At 54.4% G+C, this 24,980-nt stretch overlaps 2 protein-coding genes across 3 annotated transcripts in view; one reads left to right on the top strand and one right to left on the bottom strand.

Moving 5' to 3' along the window:
* The window catches only part of LOC141264605 (uncharacterized), a 69,741-nt gene extending 55,639 nt beyond the window's left edge, over window positions 1-14,102 (bottom strand). The window contains exons 1-3 of the mRNA XM_073676883.1: window positions 14,054-14,102; window positions 12,220-12,263; window positions 6,826-6,912 (exon numbers count right to left, since the gene is read on the bottom strand). Of these exons, the coding sequence (XP_073532984.1) occupies window positions 6,826-6,912; window positions 12,220-12,263; window positions 14,054-14,102 (180 nt within the window). The remainder of the gene's footprint in view (window positions 1-6,825; window positions 6,913-12,219; window positions 12,264-14,053) is intronic.
* The window catches only part of CUNH1orf35 (chromosome unknown C1orf35 homolog), a 72,653-nt gene continuing 59,935 nt past the window's right edge, over window positions 12,263-24,980 (top strand). The window contains exon 1 of one of the 2 annotated variants that reach the window (XM_073677181.1): window positions 12,263-12,384. The gene's annotated coding sequence lies outside the window, so the exon portion shown is untranslated. Of the gene's footprint in view, window positions 12,385-12,843; window positions 12,972-24,980 lie in introns of those variants that run through there. The other variant, XM_073677182.1, reaches the window with a different exon arrangement.

Genomic DNA, 24,980 nt, shown 5'->3' with positions numbered 1-24,980 from the left:
CATAAATTGTATATAGAGACCCATCAGGGTGCAGTGTTTGCAGTTTTGTCTATTATGTGCACCCTTAAGTACCCCTCAGGGTAAAGAGACAGTAGGGATGAGGACAGTGATCGCCCTAAAAACTTTCCCATGTACATAAGTTGCACTTCCTAAAGTGCCCCCTATTGGTTTTATACATACAAAGATACCTCAGAACAAAAACCCGTTTGGCGTGGCAGAAGACGAGGTCCAGTATCTGGATCGCCTATGCCCTGCAGCCACGCCCAGGGCCTACGTTGAGGGTTTGCGGACGGGTCCCTCATGCTGCTACTGTTGCACCTTGGTGCAGGAACTCTCTTGAAAAATGGTTTATATGAAAAGTGCTCTTATAATGTTCTGCAATGTTTTATAGACTTATGAGAACCTGTAACGTTCAAGAAAATGTGCCTCCCATAAAGGGAAGAAATGTTATGTGTTGCTATCTTATATGCGAATGCATCTTAAAAATATTGCATGTCATTTATACCGTTTTACTCTGTTCCAGCTCGCAGACGTGCTGTGTTTTACCAGGGGGGAGTGTGGCGCCCCTGAGGGTTCAGTCGCCACAGAGGTACTGCACCTCACCCAGAGGTGTGGTGTCTCCCTTCACTCAGGTAAGGAGGGAGGGAGTGCTGCACGGAACCCCAACACCTGCATCCAACACTACACCGCTCCAGGCCAGCTGGAGGGGCAAGACGCAATGTAGTTTTCTGCTGAGCCCAGCCCCTGGCTGGAGTGGGGGGAACCCAAAGGTAGGGGGAACCAGTAGTGGGTGTGGGTGGAGATCAGACAGAGATGGAGTAGTACAGTACAGACGGTCAGTGAGCAGAGTCTCTCTAGGAGCTCTGCTCCACAAAAGGGCCTAGTCTAAGAGGCCCAGGAGGGGAGCAGGGAGTAGGCTCGGTTCTACAAGTTGGGATCATAGGGGGTACGGCGAGTGCGGACGGCACCCGTACGCCCCGAACCTGCCAAGTGTCAGGAGGATCTAGGCCGCAAGAAAGGGACCGGCCCCTGGCCCAGTCGTGCCGCTTCAAGCCTCGGCTGGAAAAACTGGAGGCTTTGGGTTTCTATAGCCAGTTGCCGAACCCCCATTCTAATTCAAGTAAGGTCAAGCAAGTCTGTGCAACTCCGACGGACAGGAGGGTTCTTCAGAGTACCCGAATAGGATCCAGAGTGGGGAAGCGCAGGGTAGTGGGAAAAAAGACCCAGCGTGAAGACGGTCTAGAAAGGAACACGAGAAAGTGGGGTTCTGCCAGGTACTCCCGAGCTGCCCCTTTTTTGGGTTGACCGCCCCGGGCCAGCCACCGTGATATTCCCCACAGGCAGCCTTAGGCCCGGCTGCCGGGTGCCCCACGGCACCCTGGGGGCGAGTCACATCTAACCGGCCTCACAACCGCAGACCATGTGTAACCACCCCAGCCCCGGACATCAACATCTTCACCTCTAAGATGGTCTGAGACCGGCCGCCTGGACAGCTGCTGCAACAAATGGTTTGTATAACCAAAGAATTTCTGCACAAACTGTCAGAAAGCATTTCAGGGAAGCTCATCGCTCTCATCGGGGTCTCCACCTGACTGCAGCTCGTCCTCCTCGTCGGGGTCTCCACCTGACTGCAGCTCGTCCTCCTTGTCGGGGTCTCCATCCGACTGCACCTTGTTCTCATCAGGGTCTCCACCTGACTGCATTCCGTCCTCCTCATTAGGGTCTCCACCTGACTGCATCCCGTCCTTCTCATCGGGTTCTCCACTTGACTGCACCTTGTCCTCCTCATCAGGGTCTCCACCTGACTGCAGTTCGTCCTCCTCATCGGGATTTCCACCTGACTGCCGGCCGTCCTCCTCCTCATCGGGTTCTCCATCTGACTGGAGCTAATCGTCCTCATCGGGGTCTCCACCTGACTGAAGCTAATCGTCCTCATTGGGGTCTCCATTTTACTGGAGCTCGTCCTCCTCGATGAGGTCTCCATCTGACTGGAGCTTGTCGCCCTCATCGGGGTCTCCACTTGACTGCAGCTCATTTTCCTCATTGGGGTCTCCACCTGACTGCAGCTTGACGTCATAATCGACTTGAGTGGGCAAATGCTGACATTGGATGGCGTCTGGAGAGGTGTTCTCTTCACGGATGAGTCCCGGTTTCACTGTACAGAGCAGATGGCAGATTGCATGTATGGCGATGTGTGGGTGAGCGGTTTGCTGATGTCAAGGTTGTGAATCGAGTGGCCCATGGTGGCGGTGGGGTTATGGTACGGGCAGGCGTATGTTATGGACAATAGTGCATTTTATTGATGCCATTGTGAATGCACAGAGATACCGTGACGAGATCCTGAGGCCATTGTTGTGCTATTCATCCACCACCACCATCATGTTGCAGCAGGATAACGCACGGCCCCATGTTGCAGCAGGATAACGCACGGCCCCATGTTGCAGCAGGATAACGCACGGCCCCATGTTGCAGCAGGATAACGCACGGCCCCATGTTGCAGCAGGATAACGCACGGCCCCATGTTGCAGCAGGATAACGCACGGCCCCATGTTGCAGCAGGATAAAACACGGCCCCATGTTGCAGCAGGATAAAACACGGCCCCATGTTGCAGCAGGATAACGCACGGCCCCATGTTGCAGCAGGATAACGCACGGCCCCATGTTGCAGCAGGATAACGCACGGCCCCATGTTACAGCATGATAACGCACGGCCCCATGTTGCAGCAGGATAAAGCACGGCCCCATGTTGCAGCATAATAAAGTAGGGCCCCATGCTGCAGCATGATAACGCTGGGCCCCATGATGCAGCAGGTTGGCACATAGCCCCATGTTGCAGCAGGATAAAGCACGGCCCCATGTTACAGCAGGATAACGCACGGCCCCATGTTGCAGCAGGATAACGCACGGTCCCATGTTGCAACAGGATAACGCACGGCTCCATGTTGTAGCAGGTTGGTGCACGGCCCCATGTTGCAGCAGGTTGGCGCACGGCCCCATGTTGCAGCAGGTTGGCGCACGGCCCCATGTTGCAGCAGGTTGGCGCACGGCCCCATGTTGCAGCAGGTTGGCGCATGGCCCCATGTTGCAGCAGGTTGGCGCACGGCCCCATGTTGCAGCAGGTTGGCGCACGGCCCCATGTTGCAGCAGGTTGGCGCACGGCCCCATGTTGCAGCAGGTTGGCGCACGGCCCCATGTTGTAGCAGGTTGGCGCACGGCCCCATGTTGCAGCAGGTTGGCGCACGGCCCCATGTTGCAGCAGGATAACACACGGCCCCATGTTGCAGCAGGATAACGCACGGCCCCATGTTGCAGCAGGATAACGCACGGCCCCATGTTGCAACAGGATAACGCACGGCCCCATGTTGCAACAGGATAACGCACGGCCCCATGTTGCAACAGGATAACGCACGGCCCCATGTTGCAACAGGATAACGCACGGCCCCATGTTGCAACAGGATAACGCACGGCCCCATGTTGCAACAGGATAACGCACGGCCCCATGTTGCAACAGGATAACGCACGGCCCCATGTTGCAACAGGATAACGCACGGCCCCATGTTACAGCATGATAACGCACGGCCCCATGTTGTAGCATGATAACGCACGGCCCCATGTTGCAGCATGATAACGCACGGCCCCATGTTGCAGCATGATAACGCACGGCCCCATGTTGCAGCATGATAACGCACGGCCCCATGTTGTAGCATGATAACGCACGGCCCCATGTTGTAGCATGATAACGCACGGCCCCATGTTGTAGCATGATAACGCACGGCCCCATGTTGTAGCATGATAACGCACGGCCCCATGTTGTAGCATGATAACGCACGGCCCCATGTTGTAGCATGATAACGCACGGCCCCATGTTGTAGCAGGATAACGCACGGCCCCATGTTGTAGCAGGATAACGCACGGCCCCATGTTGTAAGGATCTGTACACAATTCCTGGAAGCTGGGAACATCCCAGTTCTTGCATGGCAGCGCGCTCACCGGACACGTCACCCATTGAGCATGTTCGGGATGCTCTGGATAGGCGTACATGACAGCGTGCTCAAGTTCCTGCCAATATGTAGCAACTTCGCACATCGAAGAGGAGCAGAGCAACAATCCGCCGGCCACAGTCAGCAACCGGATCAACTCTATGCGAAGGAGACGAGTCGCACTGCGTGAGGTAAATGGTGGTCACCCCAGATACTGACTGGTTTCCTGACCCCCCGGACCTCACAATACTGTACTGTACATTTTAGAGTGGACTTTTGTTGTGGCCGCCTATGGCACCTGTGCAATAATCGTGTGTCTGATCATCATCTGGATATGTCACACCGGTGATGAGGACGGATGTTCTCGGCAGAGGAGAAGAGCTCACTAACACAGATCTAGACACATTATCTGGATATGTCACACCGGTGAGGTGGACGGATGATCTCGGCAGAGGAGAAGAGCTCACTAACACAGATCTAGACACATTATCTGGATATGTCACACCGGTGAGGTGGACGGATGATCTCGGCAGAGGAGAAGATCTCACTAACACAGATCTAGACACATTATCTGGATATGTCACACCGGTGAGGTGGACGGATGATCTCGGCAGAGGAGAATATCTCACTAACACAGATCTAGACACATTATCTGGATATGTCACACCGGTGAGGAGGACGGATGATCTCGGCAGAGGAGAAGATCTCACTAACACAGATCTAGACACATTATCTGGATATGTCACACCGGTGAGGAGGACGGATGATCTCGGCAGAGAAGGTCTCACTAACACAGATCTAGACACATTATCTGGATATGTCACACCGGTGAGGAGGACGGATGATCTCGGCAGAGGAGAAGATCTCACTAACACTGATCTAGACACATTATCTGGATATGTCACACCGGTGAGGTGGACGGATGATCTCGGCAGAGGAGAAGATCTCACTAACACAGATCTAGACACATTATCTGGATATGTCACACCGGTGAGGTGGACGGATGATCTCGGCAGAGGAGAAGATCTCACTAACACAGATCTAGACACATTATCTGGATATGTCACACCGGTGAGGTGGACGGATGATCTCGGCAGAGGAGAAGATCTCACTAACAGATCTAGACACATTATCTGGATATGTCACACCGGTGAGGAGGACGGATGATCTCGGCAGAGGAGAAGAGCTCACGAACACAGATCTAGATACGTATGATCAATAGGGAGAGAGACATGCCTTTTGTGTCCATAGAAAAAGTCTGAGATCTTTGAGTTCAGTTCATGAAAAATGCGAGAAAATAACAGTGTTGTGTTTATATGATTGGTCAGTGAATATCTGGTTGATAACTTTGGTGGCCAGATCAGCCCTGACTCAGCAACGCACTTTAGGCAGCTCCTTTCCTGAGTACTTTGCAATATATTGGAGTATGCTGTCCTCGTGTGGTCATTTATGGGTAGCGCACTGTAATACAGATTAAGCAGTGTAATGATAGCTCTTATCATTACTATTATATATTCATATTTACATCTAACTTTATGAATATATATTGATATTTGTGTTATGTGATCAGAACGCCCCCTGAGGAAGTACGGAAACACGCGTCGGGGCCTCCCCTGACACTGCTGGTTATCTGTTTACTCTCACTTAGTATGTCTTACTTAACCCTTTCCACGTGATGTTTGTACTTTTTATGTGTTGCTGAAAAAACTTCTGATGGTTGTTTATACTGTGACTTTTAACATCTAGAGGCTAAAGCCCAGTAGGATGTCAATCACCTGAGACATGTGGTGACTATAGAGGGCATCCAGCCCTTGGAGTCAAAAGGTGCAAGCAGTGGCCCACGCCAAGCGACATCAGCAAACTCCGAGCTTCCGGGGACTGGTTGAGTACAACTGACGAATAGAGGGCCTTGTCAAGGTGGCTACACCCTTATATGCCCTGCTGAATGAGGCACAAAGAAGGCGGCCATGGTGTGGGAAGTTGAGGAGGATGAAGCTTTTCAAGAACCGGAGAGCCCTATGACATGTAGCATTATACAGAAGGCCTGGCAGCAGTGCTGACTCGAATCCAGGATGGCCAGGAACCAGTGAGGACTTATGGTAGAACTGGCAGAGATGGCACACAGAGTCCTGAAAACTACGGCTCACCAGGTTAGAGCTGTTGGCAGGAGTGTGGGGGGTCAGTAGGAAGATCGCAGACATCTTGACGGGTATAAAATTCACGCTAAGAACTGAAAACATACATTTGGCATATTTAGATAGCCCTGAGCTCAGGACATTAGAGCAGCCCTGGGCGGCAAGACCTGGCAATGATGAAAGTGCAAGACACTGTCTGGACCAGGCTGCAGCAATAAAAATGCCGGTGCCCTATCTCGTAATCTGGGGGAAGCTGCAATCAGCCCCTCCAATGAAGAGATTCAAAACTTTAGGACCCCTGACAAGCAGTTGGCACAGGACTATCCTAGCCTGAAGTGTCTTGAAATGCTAATCATGAGACTGGTGGAACCAGTGAAGAATGGTGGGTCACACAGTGACGAGAGCAGGGCTGTGGGGTCGGTAAGCCAACCCTCCGACTCCTCCATTTCCATGACACCGACTCCCTCATACATGGCTCATGTTTAAGTGATAAATTTACTCTAGTGAAATGGTAACATCAGGCTTTTAATCATTATTATATACAAGCCTTGTACCCACACAAGCTTTGTCCCGTCTCTCCTACGTGGATGGGCTGAAGAGAGTAATGAGGAGGAAGAGATAATGAAGGAGATGGAGAAGGAGAGTCGTCATCATGGTGGAGACAGGGAAGTGCTGGCTGTAGGAGCATAAATGCTTTAGGAAGTACTTACCTTAATCCTGCTTTCCTGTTCACTCCAGAAGTTCTGAGATGAGTGCTGGCATTCCTTCCCTGTGTGTTTGTTTCTTTTTCCCCTTATCTGTAGAGGAGAAGCTTCACTACTTATCATGTACATAAACTGCAGCACAGATTCATCTCAGCTAAAAGTCCAGACCGTGAGATCAGGAATAGGACAGACATTTATAGGACATTTCATAACTTTCCCAAATTCTTAAGAAAAAATATTCCCCACAAACTGCATTGAACTACTGTACCCAATTTATTATAGATTTTAGGAGTCTAACCATTTTATACCGACTCCACCAAAATGGACACCGACTCCACAGCCCCGGATGAGAGAACAGGTAGATATTGTGAGGAGGTGGCTGACAGAAGGGTATCAGCACAGATACAAAGAGAGACTGGCACAGCGGTGAGACAGGCTGATTCTCCGTAAGGCCATGCTGGACCGATCACGCTATCCACTGAGACCTCCCAGAAAATGAAGTGAGCGGGGTGTCCTACTGAATGCATAACAGGATGGGGCATATCGAGCCAGCAAAGGATTTTACCTGGGGGCAAACATTCAATTACTTCCCCAGACCACAGAGAAGAGCCTTAATAATCGCAAGCCCAGCCCCGGCCCCCGATAGATAACATCCCGGCTATCTACACCGTACAACGGGTGAGGATAGGCTCTCTGACATTAATAGATGTGAGGATACAAGAACATATTGGTGATCATGGATCATTTCCACACGTTTGCTGTGATGGCACCCACACAAGAACAGACCTTGGTGCCAGCAGAGCAAACCCTGGGCAACCAGTGCAATGACTGGCACAGGGTGGAGGCATCGGTGTAGCGGTTGGCGAGGAATATGATCCTGGCTGCTGTATTAAAGACGGATTGGAGGGGGGAGAGTTTAGTAAGAGGAAAACCAATTAGTAGAGAGTTGCAGTAGTCCAGACGGGAATGAATAAGAGCGAGTCAAAGGTAAGAAAAGTTCTTATTCTAGAGCTGGAGCCACAAACGGTAATGGCAATATCGGGCACAGGTAGGTTAGTGGAGGGAGGAAATACGAGTAGTTCAGTTTTTGACAAATTCAATTTTAGATAGAGGGAGAACATAATGTTAGAGACGGCGGAAAGACAATCACTGGTATTTTGTAATAATGCAGGGGTGATGTCCGGAGCAGAGGTGTATAATTGGTGTCATCAGCATAGAGATGGTACTGAAAACCGAATCTGCTGATTGTTTGTCCAATAGGAGCGGTGTATAAGGAGAAGAGGAGGGGACCTAAGACTGATCCTTGAGGAACCCCGACAGTAAGTCTTGTGTTTGCTAATAATAACAGCTCTGATGTTCTCAGCTCCTTTGTCTTCACCACTGTGATAAAGGAACAGAGCCTACCATGTGGCTTTTTAAAACATTGAAGTCATCATTCATTGGCTAATTCATGTCACATGGGCACCGACAATTAATCACAGGTGAATCTCTTTTGTGATTTACCACAAAAGAGTCAAAATGTGTTTCCATACTAAATTAATGTAAAGGAGCCAATACCAGTGACAGCAGCTTCAGGTTTTTCTATTTTTCCCTCCCATTGTTTTTTGTTATAAATTATTGTTTATCATTTGCTCTTTTGCATTTAACACAAAAATATACAAAAAACTGCTGCACTTCATTCATTTATGTCTAGAGATATTCCACATTATGTCCTTACACTTCATGGGGCCAATAACCATGACCAGGACTATAGCCGCGCGAGAAACGGCCGCGCTCCCCTCCTCACAACCGCCGGACAATAGCCACGCTCCCCTCCTCCCACGCGCCGGACAACGGCCGCCCTCTCCCCTCCTCCCACGCGCCGGACAAATGCCGCGCTCCCCTCCTCCCACGCGCTGGACAACGGATGCCCTCTCCCCTCACACGCTGGATACGGCCTCTCTCTGCCCTCACACGCTGGATACGGCCGCTCTCTCCCCTCACACGCTGGATACGGCCTCTCTCTCCCCTCACACGCTGGATACGGCCGCTCTCTCCCCTCACACGCTGGATACGGCCGCTCTCTCCCCTCACACGCTGGATACGGCCGCTCTCTCCCCTCACACGCTGGATACGGCCGCTCTCTCCCCTCACACGCTGGATACGGCCGCTCTCTCCCCTCACACGCTGGATACGGCCGCTCTCTCCCCTCACACGCTGGATACGGCCGCTCTCTCCCCTCACACGCTGGATACGGCCGCTCTCTCCCCTCACACGCTGGATATGGCCGCTCTCCACCTCACACGCTGGGCGCGGCCGCTCTCCACCTCACACGCTGGGCACGGCCGCTCTCTCCCGTCACACGCTGGATATGGCTGCTCTCTCCCCTCACACGCTGGATATGGCCGCTCTCTCCACCGCACACGCTGGGCGCGACAGCTCTCTCCCCTCACACGCTGGATATGGCCGCTCTCTCTCCTCACACGCTGGATACGGCCGCTCTCTCCCCTCACACGCTGGATACGGCCGCTCTCTCCCCTCACACGCTGGATACGGCCGCTCTCTCCCCTCACACGCTGGATATGGCCGCTCTCCACCTCACACGCTGGGCGCGGCCGCTCTCTCCCCTCACACGCTGGATATGGCCGCTCTCTCCCGTCACACGCTGGATATGGCTGCTCTCTCCCCTCACACGCTGGATATGGCCGCTCTCTCCACCGCACACGCTGGGCGCGACAGCTCTCTCCCCTCACACGCTGGATATGGCCGCTCTCTCTCCTCACACGCTGGATACGGCCGCTCTCTCCCCTCACACGCTGGATACGGCCGCTCTCTCCCCTCACACGCTGGATATGGCCGCTCTCTCCCCTCACACGCTGGATATGGCCGCTCTCTCCCCTCACACGCTGGATATGGCCGCTCTCTCCCCTCACACGCTGGATATGGCCGCTCTCCACCTCACACGCTGGGCGTGGCCGCTCTCTCCCGTCACACGCTGGATATGGCCGCTCTCTCCCGTCACACGCTGGATATGGCTGCTCTCTCCCCTCACACGCTGGATATGGCCGCTCTCTCCACCTCACACGCTGGGCGCGACAGCTCTCTCCCCTCACACGCTGGATATGGCCGCTCTCTCTCCTCACACGCTGGATATGGCCGCTCTCTCCCCTCACACGCTGGATATGGCCGCTCTCTCCCGTCACACGCTGGATATGGCCGCTCTCTCCCGTCACACGCTGGATATGGCCGCTCTCTCCCCTCACACGCTGGATATGGCCGCTCTCTCCACCTCACACGCTGGATATGGCCGCTCTCTCTCCCCTCACACGCTGGATATGGCCGCTCTCTCTCCCCTCACACGCTGGATATGGCCGCTCTCTCTCCCCTCACACGCTGGATATGGCCGCTCTCTCTCCCCTCACACGCTGGATATGGCCGCTCTCTCTCCCCTCACACGCTGGATATGGCCGCTCTCTCTCCCCTCACACGCTGGATATGGCCGCTCTCTCTCCCCTCACACGCTGGATATGGCCGCTCTCTCTCCCCTCACACGCTGGATATGGCCGCTCTCTCTCCCCTCACACGCTGGATATGGCCGCTCTCTCTCCCCTCACACGCTGGATATGGCCGCTCTCTCTCCCCTCACACGCTGGATATGGCCGCTCTCTCTCCCCTCACACGCTGGATATGGCCGCTCTCTCTCCCCTCACACGCTGGATATGGCCGCTCTCTCTCCCCTCACACGCTGGATATGGCCGCTCTCTCTCCCCTCACACGCTGGATATGGCCGCTCTCTCTCCCCTCACACGCTGGATATGGCCGCTCTCTCTCCCCTCACACACCGGATATGGCCGCTCTCTCTCCCTTCACACACTGGATATGGCCGCTCTCTCTCCCCTCACACGCTGGATATGGCCGCTCTCTCTCCCCTCACACACTGGATATGGCCGCTCTCTCCCCTCACACACTGGATATGGCCGCTCTCTCTCCCCTCACACGCTGGATATGGCCGCTCTCTCTCCCCTCACACACTGGATATGGCCGCTCTCTCCCCTCACACACTGGATATGGCCGCTCTCTCCCCTCACACGCTGGATATGGCCGCTCTCTCTCCCCTCACACGCTGGATATGGCCGCTCTCTCTCCCCTCACACGCTGGATATGGCCGCTCTCTCTCCCATCACACGCTGGATATGGCCGCTCTCTCTCCCCTCACACACTGGATATGGCCGCTCTCTCCCCTCACACACTGGATATGGCCGCTCTCTCCCCTCACACGCTGGATATGGCCGCTCTCCACCTCACACGCTGGGCGCGGCCGCTCTCTCCCGTCACACGCTGGATATGGCCGCTCTCTCCCGTCACACGCTGGATATGGCTGCTCTCTCCCCTCACACGCTGGATATGGCCGCTCTCTCCACCGCACACGCTGGGCGCGACAGCTCTCTCCTCACACGCTGGATATGGCCGCTCTCTCTCCTCACACGCTGGATACGGCCGCTCTCTCCCCTCACACGCTGGATACGGCCGCTCTCTCCCCTCACACGCTGGATATGGCCGCTCTCTCCCCTCACACGCTGGATATGGCCGCTCTCTCCCCTCACACGCTGGATATGGCCGCTCTCTCCCCTCACACGCTGGATATGGCCGCTCTCCACCTCACACGCTGGGCGTGGCCGCTCTCTCCCGTCACACGCTGGATATGGCCGCTCTCTCCCGTCACACGCTGGATATGGCTGCTCTCTCCCCTCACACGCTGGGCGCGACAGCTCTCTCCCCTCACACGCTGGATATGGCCGCTCTCTCTCCTCACACGCTGGATATGGCCGCTCTCTCCCCTCACACGCTGGATATGGCCGCTCTCTCCCGTCACACGCTGGATATGGCCGCTCTCTCCCGTCACACGCTGGATATGGCTGCTCTCTCCCCTCACACGCTGGATATGGCCGCTCTCTCCACCTCACACGCTGGATATGGCCGCTCTCTCTCCTCACACGCTGGATATGGCCGCTCTCTCCCCTCACACGCTGGATATGGCCGCTCTCTCCCGTCACACGCTGGATATGGCCGCTCTCTCCCGTCACACGCTGGATATGGCTGCTCTCTCCCCTCACACGCTGGATATGGCCGCTCTCTCTCCCCTCACACGCTGGATATGGCCGCTCTCTCTCCCCTCACACGCTGGATATGGCCGCTCTCTCCCCTCACACGCTGGATATGGCCGCTCTCTCTCCCCTCACACGCTGGATATGGCCGCTCTCTCTCCCCTCACACGCTGGATATGGCCGCTCTCTCCCCTCACACGCTGGATATGGCCGCTCTCTCTCCCCTCACACGCTGGATATGGCCGCTCTCTCCCCTCACACACTGGATATGGCCGCTCTCTCTCCTCACAAGCTGGATATGGCCGCTCTCTCTTACATGAATTGTTCCCGCCCTCACGTCAGTCACAGGATTTGCCCACACTAATAATGGCGGCGCTCATCATCTGCATTACCTGTCATGTGACCGGAAAGCTCTTCCCTCTCCTGCCGCCGCCGGAAGTGAGAGTGCGCCGCTGTGTGTGGCCGGACCCGGGAAATCTGAGTGAGTGCACTTCTAGTAGCTTCTGTGTGAGCTCCGGGCCTTGTCATCACCGGGTGTCAGTCTCCTCGGGGAGAAGGATGAGACGTTACCCAGAACAACCAATCAGATCGCTTTATTCATTTCTGCTCTGCCGGGGTCACTTGAAAGCCGCAGTCTTATTGGTTGTTGTGTGGAGCGATGTGCCTGACTCCTCCCACTGCCGGGCGAGCAGCTCTGCAGTGAAAAGCACAAGGGCAAAGCTGTTCTCCCCAATGTAACTGTGTAAGTCACTGACTCCTAATGCATTATTGGCCATGCGCCACCATGCTTTACACTGCAGCTCTGCTTGTACTGATCTCACCCTGAGCTGATTATACCGCAGATAGTTTGGCCAGATTCAGCTGGAGTTTAAAGAATGGAGAAGAAAGCTGCAGCCTGAGCCTCTGATGAGCCAGGAGGGGAGTTCAGACGACCACCGACTCCAGGGTCCGGTGCAGCTGAGCTGCAGCCACAGGTCTCTGATGTGTCCTGATGGAGTGTAGCTGCAGTGTAAAGCAGGTGGACAGAGGAGCATTGTGACCCTTTAATGAGACAGGACGACCACAGAGGTAAAGGAATTATAGTGTTATTCCTATAGCGCTGACATATTCCGCAGCGCTGTACAATAAGCGGGAACGTGATCACAAGAGCAGACGTGGTAGATAGATGAGGAGGAGATGTAGGGCGGTGCAGCACTGTGGAGAGGACAGGTAGGGTAGTAGATATAGATGAGGAGATGTAGGGCGGTGCAGCACTGTGGAGAGGACAGGTAGGGTAGTAGATATAGATGAGGAGATGTAGGGCGGTGCAGCACTGTGGAGAGGACGGTAGGTGGTAGACAGACATGAGGAGGAGATGTACGGCGGTGCAGCACTGTGGAGAGGACAGGTAGGGTGGTAGATATAGGTGAGGAGGAGATGTAGGGCAGTGCAGCACTGTGGAGAGGATGGGTAGGTGGTAGACAGATGAGTAGGAGATGTAGGGCGGTGCAGCACTGTGGAGAGGACGGGTAGGTGGTAGACAGATGAGGAGATGTAGGGCGGTGCAGCACTGTGGAGAGGACGGGTAGGTGGTAGACAGATGAGGACGAGATGTAGGGCGGTGCAGCACTGTGGAGAGGACGGGTAGGTGGTAGACAGATGAGGACGAGATGTAGGGCGGTGCAGCACTGTGGAGAGGACGGGTAGGTGGTAGACAGATGAGATGTAGGGCGGTGCAGCACTGTGGAGAGGACGGGTAGGTGGTAGACAGATGAGGACGAGATGTAGGGCGGTGCAGCACTGTTGAGAGGACGGGTAGGTGGTAGACAGAAATGAGGAGGAGATGTAGTGGGGTGCAGCACTGTGGAGAGGACGGTAGGTGGTAGACAGATGAGGAGGAGATGTAGAGGGTGCAACATTGTGGAGAGGACATTGGGTGGTAGATAGATGAGGAAGAGATGTAGGGCGGTGCAGCACTGTGGAGAGGACAGGTAGGGTAGTAGATATAGATGAGGAGATGTAGGGCGGTGCAGCACTGTTTAGAGGATGGGTAGGTGGTACACAGATGAGGAGATGTAGGGCGGTACAGCACTATGGAGAGGATGGGTAGGTGGTAGACAGATGAAGAGGAGATGTAGGACTGTGCAGCACTGTGGAGAGGACGTGTTTGCCAGGGTCGTCGTGTGTCAGGTCGTTCTCCGTGTAGCCGCCTTCATCCATGGCGCTCTGCAATGTATTCCTATAATGTGATGATGCTGAGACCGGAGCGGGAGGAGATCGGGACTTTTGTGGGCTGTAGATTCTCTATAAGCTGCTGGGTGTTGATGGCGCGTAGGTCTCTGTATGTGCGGTCAGTGGGGGGTCCTGAGTGGGCGACAGTCACTGACAGAAGGAAAGTAGGTTGTGGTCAGAGACCGGAGAGGAGAGTCAGTAAAGCCTTTCACTGAGCTGAGCCAGGAGAAGAGCAGGTCCAGAGTATTCCCGTCCTCATGTAGGGGAGTCAGTAGATTCGCACACTGAGCAAAGCCAGGAGAAGAGCAGGTCCAGAGTATTCCCATCCTCATGTAGGGGAGTCAGTAGAGTCACACACTGAGCAGAGCCGGGAGAAGAGCAGGTCCAGAGTATTCCCATCCTCATGTAGGGGAGTCAGTAGAGTCACACACTGAGCAGAGCTGGGAGAAGAGGAGGTCCAGAGTATTCCCATCCTCATGTAGGGGAGTCAGTAGAGTCACACACTGAGCAGAGCCAGGAGAAGAGCAGGTCCAGAGTATTCCCATCCTCATGTAGAGGAGTCAGTAGAGTCACACACTGAGCAGAGCTGGGAGAAGAGCAGGTCCAGAGTATTCCCGTCCTCATGTAGAGGAGTCAGTAGAGTCACACACTGAGCAGAGCTGGGAGAAGAGGAGGTCCAGAGTATTCCCATCCTCATGTAGGGGAGTCAGTAGAGTCACACACTGAGCAGAGCCGGGAGAAGAGCAGGTCCAGAGTATTCCCGTCCTCATGTAGAGGAGTCAGTAGAGTCACACACTGAGCAGAGCTGGGAGAAGAGGAGGTCCAGAGTATTCCCATCCTCATGTAGGGGAGTCAGTAGAGTCACACACTGAGCAGAGCCAGGAGAAGAGCAGGTCCAGAGTATTCCCATCCTCATGTAGAGGAGTAAGTAGAGTCACACACTGAGCAGAGGTGGGAGAAGAGCAGGTCCAGAGTATTCCCGTCCTCATGTAGAGGAGTCAGTAGAGTCACACACTGAGCAGAGCCGGGAGAAGAGCAGGTCCAGAGTATTCCCGTCCTCATGTAGGGGAGTCAGTAGATTCGCACACTGAGCAGAGCTGGGAGAAGAGTAGGTGCAGAGTACTCCCATCCTCATGTAGGGGAGTCAGTAGAGTCGCACACGGAGCAGAGCCGGGAGAAGAGCAGGTCCAGAGTATTCCCGTCCTCATGTAGAGGAGTCAGTAGAGTCACACACTGAGCAGAGCCGGGAGAAGAGCAGGTCCAGAGTATTCCCGTCCTCATGTAGGGGAGTCTGTAGAGTCGCACACTGAGCAGAGCTGGGAGAAGAGCCGGTCCAGAGTATTCCCATCCTCATGTAGGGGAGTCTGTAGAGTCTCACACGGAGAACAGCCGGGAGAAGAGCAGGTCCAGGGTATTCCCATCCTCATGTAGGGGAGCCTGTAGAGTCACATACTGAGCAGAGCCTGGAGAAAAGCAGGTCCAGAGTATTCCCATCCTCATGTAGGGAAGTCAGTAGAGTCGCACACGGAGAAGAGACGGGAGAAGAGCAAGTCCAGAGTATTCCCATCCTCATGTAGGGGAGTCAGTCGAGTCGCACACGGAGAAGATCCGGGAGAAGAGCAGGTCCAGAGTATTGCCATCCTCATGTAGGGGAGACAGTAGAGTCGCACACTGAGCAGAGCCGGAAGAAGAGCAGGTTCAGAGTATTCCCGTCCTCATGTAGGGGAGTCAGTAGAAGAGAAGAGCAGAGCCTGGAGAAGAGCAGGTCCAGAGTATTCCCGTCCTCATGTAGAGGAGTCAGTAGAGTCACACACTGAGCAGAGCCGGGAGAAGTGCAGGTCCAGAGTATTCCCATCCTCATGTAGAGGAGTCAGTAGAGTCGCACACTGAGCAGAGCTGGGAGAAGAGCAGGTCCAGAGTATTCCCGTCCTCATGTAGAGGAGTCAGTAGAGTCACACACTGAGCAGAGCTGGGAGAAGAGGAGGTCCAGAGTATTCCCATCCTCATGTAGGGGAGTCAGTAGAGTCACACACTGAGCAGAGCCGGGAGAAGAGCAGGTCCAGAGTATTCCCGTCCTCATGTAGAGGAGTCAGTAGAGTCACACACTGAGCAGAGCTGGGAGAAGAGGAGGTCCAGAGTATTCCCATCCTCATGTAGGGGAGTCAGTAGAGTCACACACTGAGCAGAGCCAGGAGAAGAGCAGGTCCAGAGTATTCCCATCCTCATGTAGAGGAGTAAGTAGAGTCACACACTGAGCAGAGGTGGGAGAAGAGCAGGTCCAGAGTATTCCCGTCCTCATGTAGAGGAGTCAGTAGAGTCACACACTGAGCAGAGCCGGGAGAAGAGCAGGTCCAGAGTATTCCCGTCCTCATGTAGGGGAGTCAGTAGATTCGCACACTGAGCAGAGCTGGGAGAAGAGTAGGTGCAGAGTACTCCCATCCTCATGTAGGGGAGTCAGTAGAGTCGCACACGGAGCAGAGCCGGGAGAAGAGCAGGTCCAGAGTATTCCCATCCTCTTGTAGGGGAGTCAGTAGTGTCGCACACTGAGCAGAGCCAGGAGAAGAGCAGGTCCAGAGTATTCCCATCCTCTTGTAGGGGAGTCAGTAGTGTCGCACACTGAGCAGAGCCAGGAGAAGAGCAGGTCCAGAGTATTCCCATCCTCATGTAGGGCAGTGAGTAGAGTCGCACACGGAGCAGAGCCAGGAGGAGAGCAGGTCCAGAGTATTCCCGTCCTCATGAGAAGGGAGTCAGTAGATAAGCACACGGAGCAGAGCCGGGAGAAGAGCAGGTCCAGAGTATTCCTGACCTCATCAGAGGGGAGTCAGTAGAGTCGCACACTGAGCAGAGTCGGGAGAAGAGCAGGTTCAGAGTATTCCCGTCCTCATGTAGGGGAGTCAGTAGATTCGCACACTGAGCAGAGCTGGGAGAAGAGTAGGTGCAGAGTACTCCCATCCTCATGTAGGGGAGTCAGTAGAGTCGCACACGGAACAGAGCCGGGAGAAGAGCAGGTCCAGAGTATTCCCGTCCTCATGTAGAGGAGTCAGTAGAGTCACACACTGAGCAGAGCCGGGAGAAGAGCAGGTTCAGAGTATTCCCATCCTCATGTAGGGGAGTCAGTAGAAGAGAAGAGCAGGTCCAGAGTATTCCCGTCCTCATGTAGAGGAGTCAGTAGAGTCGCACACGGAGAAGAGCCGGGAGAAGAGCAGGTCCAGAGTATTCCCATCCTCATGTAGGGGAGTCAGTAGAAGAGAAGAGCAGAGCCGGGAGAAGAGCAGGTCCAGAGTATTCCCGTCCTCATGTAGAGGAGTCAGTAGAGTCACACACTGAGCAGAGCCGGGAGAAGAGCAGGTCCAGGGTATTCCCATCCTCATGTAGGGGAGCCTGTAGAGTCACACACTGAGCAGAGCCTGGAGAAGAGCAGGTCCAGAGTATTCCCGTCCACATGTAGGGGAGTCAGTAGAGTCGCACACGGAGAAGAGCCGGGAGAAGAGCAGGTCCAGAGTATTCCCATCCTCATGTAGGGAAGTCAGTAGAGTCGCACACGGAGAAGAGACGGGAGAAGAGCAAGTCCAGAGTATTCCCATCCTCATGTAGGGGAGTCAGTCGAGTCGCACACGGTGAAGATCCGGGAGAAGAGCAGGTCCAGAGTATTCCCATCCTCATGTAGGGGAGACAGTAGAGTTGCACACTGAGCAGAGCCGGGAGAAGAGCAGGTTCAGAGTATTCCCGTCCTCATGTAGGGGAGTCAGTAGAAGAGAAGAGCAGAGCCGGGAGAAGAGCAGGTCCAGAGTATTCCCGTCCTCATGTAGAGGAGTCAGTAGAGTCACACACTGAGCAGAGCCGGGAGAAGTGCAGGTCCAGAGTATTCCCATCCTCATGTAGGGGAGTCAGTAGAGTCGCACACTGAGCAGAGCCGGGAGAAGAGCGAGTCCAGAGTATTCCCGTCCTCATGTAGAGGAGTCAGTAGAGTCGAACACTGAGCAGAGCCAGGTGAAGAGCAGGTCCAGAGTATTCCCATCCTCTTGTAGGGGAGTCAGTAGTGTCGCACACTGAGCAGAGCCAGGAGAAGAGCAGGTCCAGAGTATTCCCATCCTCATGTAGGGCAGTGAGTAGAGTCGCACACGGAGCAGAGGCGGGAGAAGAGCAGGTCCAGAGTATTCCTGACCTCATCAGAGGGGAGTCAGTAGAGTCACACGGAGAAGAGCCGGGAGAAGAGCAGGTCCAGAGTATTCTCTTCCTCATGTTGGGGAGTCAGTAGAGTCACACGGAAAAGAGCCGGGAGAAGACCAGGTCCAGAGTATTCCTGTCCTCATGTAAGGGAGTCAGTAGAGTCGCACACGGAGAAGAGCAGGTCCAGAGTATTCCCATCCTCATGTAGGGGAGTCAGAAGAGTCACATACTGAGCAGAGCCGGGAGAAGAGCAGGTCCAGAGTATTCCCATCCTCATGTTGGGGAGTCAGTGGATTCGCACACTGAGCAGAGCCGGGAGAAGAGCAGGTCCAGGGTATTCCCGTCCTCATGTCGGGGAGTCAGTAGAGTCGCACACTGAGCAGAGCCGAGAAAAGAGCAGGTCCAGAGTATTCCCGTCCTCATGTTGGGAAGTCAGTAGAGCCACACACTGAGCAGAGCCGGGAGAAGAGCAGGTCCAGAGTATTCCCGTCCTCATGTTGAGGAGTCAGTAGAGTCACACACTGAGCAGAGCCAGGAGAAGAGCAGGTCCAGAGTATTCCCATCCTCATGTCGGAGGGATCAATAGAGTCGCACACTGAGCAAAGCCGGGAGAAGAGCAGGTCCAGAGTATTCTCATCCTCATGTCGGGGGCTCAGTAGAGTCGCACACTGAGCAGAGCCGGGAGAAGAGCAGGTCCAGAGTATTCTCATCCTCATGTCGGGGGCTCAGTAGAGTCGCACACTGAGCAGAGCCCGGAGAAGAGCAGGTCCAGAGTATTCCCATCCTCATGTTGGGGAGTCAGTAGAGTCACACACTGAGCAGAGCCGGGAGAAGAGCAGGTCCAGAGTATTCCCGTCCTCATGTAGAGGAGTCAGTAGAGTCACACACTGAGCAGAGCCGGGAGAAGAGCAGGTTCAGAGTATTCCCATCCTCATGTAGGGGAGTCAGTAGAAGAGAAGAGCAGAGCCGAGAGAAGAGCAGGTCCAGAGTATTCCCGTCCTCATGTAGAGGAGTCAGTAGAGTCACACACTGAGCAGAGCCAGGAGAAGAGCAGGTCCAGAGTATTCCCGTCCTCATGTAGGGGAGTCTGTAGAGTCGCACACGCAGAAGAGCCGGGAGAAGAGCAGGTCCAGAGTATTGCCATCCTCATGTAGGGGAGTCTGTAGAGTCGCACACGGAGAAGAGCAGGGAGAAGAGCAGGTCCAGAGTATTCCCATCCTCATGTAGAGGAGTCAGTAGAGTCACACACTCAGCAGAGACGGGAGAAGAGCAGGTCCAGAGTATTCCCATCCTCATGTAGAGTCACACACTGAGCAGAGCCGGGAGAAGAGCAGGTTCAGAGTATTCCCATCCTCATGTAGGGGAGTCAGTAGAAGAGAAGAGCAGAGCCGGGAGAAGAGCAGGTCCAGAGTATTCCCGTCCTCATGTAGAGGAGTCAGTAGAGTCACACACTGAGCAGAGCCGGGAGAAGAGCAGGTTCAGAGTATTCCCATCCTCATGTAGGGGAGTCAGTAGAAGAGAAGAGCAGAGCCGGGAGAAGAGCAGGTCCAGAGTATTCCCATCCTCATGTAGAGGAGTCAGTAGAGTCACACACTGAGCAGAGCCGGGAGAAGAGCAGGTCCAGGGTATTCCCGTCCTCATGTAGGGGAGTATGTAGAGTCGCACACGGAGAGGAGCCAGGAGAAGAGCAGGTCCAGAGTATTCCCATCCTCATGTAGGGGAGTCAGTAGAGTCACACACTGAGCAGAGCTGGGAGAAGAGCAGGTCCAGAGTATTCCCATCCTCATGTAGGGGAGTCAGTAGAAGAGAAGAGCAGAGCCGGGAGAAGAGCAGGTTCAGAGTATTCCCGTCCTCATGTAGAGGAGTCAGTAGAGTCACACACTGAGCAGAGCCTGGAGAAGAGCAGGTTCAGAGTATTCCCATCCTCATGTAGGGGAGTCAGTAGAAGAGAAGAGCAGAGCCGGGAGAAGAGCAGGTCCAGAGTATTCCCGTCCTCATGTTGAGGAGTCAGTAGAGTCACACACTGAGCAGAGTCAGGAGAAGAGCAGGTCCAGAGTATTCCCATCCTCATGTCGGAGGGATCAATAGAGTCGCACACTGAGCAGAGCCGGGAGAAGAGCAGGTCCAGAGTATTCTCATCCTCATGTCGGGGGCTCAGTAGAGTCGCACACTGAGCAGAGCCGGGAGAAGAGCAGGTCCAGAGTATTCTCATCCTCATGTCGGGGGCTCAGTAGAGTCGCACACTGAGCAGAGCCCGGAGAAGAGCTGGTCCAGAGTATTCCCATCCTCATGTTGGGGAGTCAGTAGAGTCACACACTGAGCAGAGCCGGGAGAAGAGCAGGTCCAGAGTATTCCCGTCCTCATGTAGAGGAGTCAGTAGAGTCACACACTGAGCAGAGCCGGGAGAAGAGCAGGTTCAGAGTATTCCCATCCTCATGTAGGGGAGTCAGTAGAAGAGAAGAGCAGAGCCGAGAGAAGAGCAGGTCCAGAGTATTCCCGTCCTCATGTAGAGGAGTCAGTAGAGTCACACACTGAGCAGAGCCGGGAGAAGAGCAGGTCCAGGGTATTCCCGTCCTCATGTAGGGGAGTCTGTAGAGTCGCACACGCAGAAGAGCCGGGAGAAGAGCAGGTCCAGAGTATTGCCATCCTCATGTAGGGGAGTCTGTAGATTCGCGCACGGAGAAGAGCCGGGAGAAGAGCAGGTCCAGAGTATTCCCATCCTCATGTAGAGGAGTCAGTAGAGTCACACACTCAGCAGAGCCGGGAGAAGAGCAGGTCCAGAGTATTCCCATCCTCATGTAGAGGAGTCAGTAGAGTCACACACTGAGCAGAGCCGGGAGAAGAGCAGGTTCAGAGTATTCCCATCCTCATGTAGGGGAGTCAGTAGAAGAGAAGAGCAGAGCCGGGAGAAGAGCAGGTCCAGAGTATTCCCGTCCTCATGTAGAGGAGTCATTAGAGTCAGACACTGAGCAGAGCCGGGAGAAGAGCAGGTCCAGAGTATTCCCATCCTCATGTAGGGGAGTCAGTAGAAGAGAAGAGCAGAGCCGGGAGAAGAGCAGGTCCAGAGTATTCCCGTCCTCATGTAGAGGAGTCAGTAGAGTCACACACTGAGCAGAGCCGGGAGAAGAGCAGGTCCAGGGTATTCCCGTCCTCATGTAGGGGAGTATGTAGAGTCGCACACGGAGAGGAGCCAGGAGAAGAGCAGGTCCAGAGTATTCCCGTCCTCATGTAGAGGAGTCAGTAGAGTCACACACTGAGCAGAGCCTGGAGAAGAGCAGGTTCAGAGTATTCCCATCCTCATGTAGGGGAGTCAGTAGAAGAGAAGAGCAGAGCCGGGAGAAGAGCAGGTCCAGAGTATTCCCGTCCTCATGTAGAGGAGTCAGTAGAGTCGCACACTGAGCAGAACCTGGAGAAGAGCAGGTTCAGAGTATTCCCATCCTCATGTAGGGGAGTCAGTAGAAGAGAAGAGCAGAGCCAGGAGAAGAGCAGGTTCAGAGTATTCCCGTCCTCATGTCGAGGAGTCAGTAGAGTCACACACTGAGCAGAGCCTGGGGAAGAGCAGGTTCAGAGTATTCCCATCCTCATGTAGGGGAGTCAGTAGAAGAGAAGAGCAGAGCCGGGAGAAGAGCAGGTTCAGAGTATTCCCATCCTCATGTAGAGGAGTCAGTAGAGTCACACACTGAGCAGAGCTGGGAGAAGAGCAGGTCCAGGGTATTCCCGTCCTCACATAGGGGAGTCTGTAGAGTCGTACACGGAGAAGAGCCGGGAGAAGAGCAGGTCCAGAGTATTCCCATCCTCATGTAGGGGAGTCTGTAGAGTCGCACACGGAGAAGAGCCGGGAGAAGAGCAGGTCCAGAGTATTCCCATCCTCATGTAGGGGAGTCAGTAGAAGAGAAGAGCAGAGCCGGGAGAATAGCACGTCCAGAGTATTCCCGTCCTCATGTAGAGGAGTCAGTAGAGTCACACACTGAGCAGAGCCTGGAGAAGAGCAGGTTCAGAGTATTCCCATCCTCATGTAGGGGAGTCAGTAGAAGAGAAGAGTAGAGCCGGGAGAAGAGCAGGTTCAGAGTATTCCCGTCCTCATGTAGAGGAGTCAGTAGAGTCACACACTGAGCAGAGCCTGGAGAAGAGCAGGTTCAGAGAATTCCCATCCTCATGTAGGGGAGTCAGTAGAAGAGAAGAGCAGAGCCGGGAGAAGAGCAGGTCCAGAGTATTCCCGTCCTCATGTAGAGGAGTCAGTAGAGTCACACACTGAGCAGAGCTGGGAGAAGAGCAGGTTCAGAGTATTCCCGTCCTCATGTAGAGGAGTCAGTAGAGTCACACACTGAGCAGAGCCTGGAGAAGAGCAGGTTCAGAGTATTCCCATCCTCATGTAGGGGAGTCAGTAGAAGAGAAGAGCAGAGCCGGGAGAAGAGCAGGTCCAGAGTATTCCCGTCCTCATGTTGAGGAGTCAGTAGAGTCGCACACTGAGCAGAGCCAGGAGAAGAGCAGGTTCAGAGTATTCCCATCCTCATGTAGGGGAGTCAGTAGAAGAGAAGAGCAGAGCCGGGAGAAGAGCAGGTCCAGAGTATTCCCGTCCTCATGTTGAGGAGTCAGTAGAGTCGCACACTGAGCAGAGCCGGGAGAAGAGCAGGTCCAGAGTATTCTCATCCTCATGTCGGGGCTCAGTAGAGTCGCACACTGAGCAGAGCCGGGAGAAGAGCAGGTCCAGAGTATTCTCATCCTTATGTCGGGGGCTCAGTAGAGTCGCACACTGAGCAGAGCCCGGAGAAGAGCTGGTCCAGAGTATTCCCATCCTCATGTTGGGGAGTCACTAGAGTCACACACTGAGCAGAGCCGGGAGAAGAGCAGGTCCAGAGTATTCCCGTCCTCATGTAGAGGAGTCAGTAGAGTCACACACTGAGCAGAGCCGGGAGAAAAGCAGGTTCAGAGTATTCCCATCCTCATGTAGGGGAGTCAGTAGAAGAGAAGAGCAGAGCCGAGAGAAGAGCAGGTCCAGAGTATTCCCGTCCTCATGTAGAGGAGTCAGTAGAGTCACACACTGAGCAGAGCCGGGAGAAGAGCAGGTCCAGGGTATTCCCGTCCTCATGTAGGGGAGTCTGTAGAGTCGCACACGCAGAAGAGCCGGGAGAAGAGCAGGTCCAGAGTATTCCCATCCTCATGTAGAGGAGTCAGTAGAGTCACACACTGAGCAGAGCCGGGAGAAGAGCAGGTTCAGAGTATTCCCATCCTCATGTAGGGGAGTCAGTAGAAGAGAAGAGCAGAGCCGGGAGAAGAGCACGTCCAGAGTATTCCCGTCCTCATGTAGAGGAGTCAGTAGAGTCACACACTGAGCAGAGCCGGGAGAAGAGCAGGTCCAGAGTATTCCCATCCTCATGTAGGGGAGTCAGTAGAAGAGAAGAGCAGAGCCGGGAGAAGAGCAGGTCCAGAGTATACCCGTCCTCATGTAGAGGAGTCAGTAGAGTCACACACTGAGCAGAGGCAGGAGAAGAGCAGGTCCAGGGTATGCCCGTCCTCATGTAGGGGAGTATGTAGAGTCGCACACGGAGAGGAGCCAGGAGAAGAGCAGGTCCAGAGTATTCCCATCCTCATGTAGGGGAGTCAGTAGAGTCACACACTGAGCAGAGCTGGGAGAAGAGCAGGTCCAGAGTATTCCCATCCTCATGTAGGGGAGTCAGTAGAAGAGAAGAGCAGAGCCGGGAGAAGAGCAGGTCCAGAGTACTCCCATCCTCATGTAGGGGAGTCAGTAAAGAGAAGAGCAGAGCCAGGAGAAGAGCAGGTCCAGAGTATTCCCGTCCTCATGTAGAGGAGTCAGTAGAGTCACACACTGAGCAGAACCTGGAGAAGAGCAGGTTCAGAGTATTCCCATCCTCATGTAGGGGAGTCAGTAGAAGAGAAGAGCAGAGCCAGGAGAAGAGCAGGTTCAGAGTATTCCCGTCCTCATGTAGAGGAGTCAGTAGAGTCACACACTGAGCAGAGCCTGGGGAAGAGCAGGTTCAGAGTATTCCCATCCTCATGTAGGGGAGTCAGTAGAAGAGAAGAGCAGAGCCGGGAGAAGAGCAGGTTCAGAGTATTCCCATCCTCATGTAGAGGAGTCAGTAGAGTCACACACTGAGCAGAGCTGGGAGAAGAGCAGGTCCAGGGTATTCCCGTCCTCACATAGGGGAGTCTGTAGAGTCGTACACGGAGAAGAGCAGGTCCAGAGTATTGCCATCCTCATGTAGGGGAGTCTGTAGAGTCGCACACGGAGAAGAGCCGGGAGAAGAGCAGGTCCAGAGTATTCCCATCCTCATGTAGAGAAGTCAGTAGAGTCACACACTGAGCAGAGCCGGGAGAAGAGCAGGTCCAGAGTATTCCCATCCTCATGTAGAGGAGTCAGTAGAGTCACACACTGAGCAGAGCCGGGAGAAGAGCAGGTTCAGAGTATTCCCATCCTCATGTAGGGGAGTCAGTAGAAGAGAAGAGCAGAGCCGGGAGAAGAGCAGGTCCAGAGTATTCCCGTCCTCATGTAGAGGAGTCAGTAGAGTCACACACTGAGCAGAGCCGGGAGAAGAGCAGGTCCAGAGTATTCCCGTTGTAACGGGTCTGGGAGGCGGAACCTCTGAGCTACTATACAAGGGGGCGGTCCTTGTAAGGGAGCGGGTGGCGACCAGGGAAGACGGGCTGGAAGTCTCAGCAGGTGAACGGGACAGTCTC

The sequence above is a fragment of the Phyllobates terribilis genome, unplaced genomic scaffold (genome assembly GCF_046119375.1).
Source record: "Phyllobates terribilis strain yellow unplaced genomic scaffold, ASM4611937v1 Scaffold_4__5_contigs__length_816908805, whole genome shotgun sequence".
NCBI classification, from domain to species: Eukaryota; Metazoa; Chordata; class Amphibia; order Anura; family Dendrobatidae; genus Phyllobates; species Phyllobates terribilis.
Note: the sequence above shows the minus strand (reverse complement) of the source record. Positions and strands in the feature narration are given on the sequence as shown.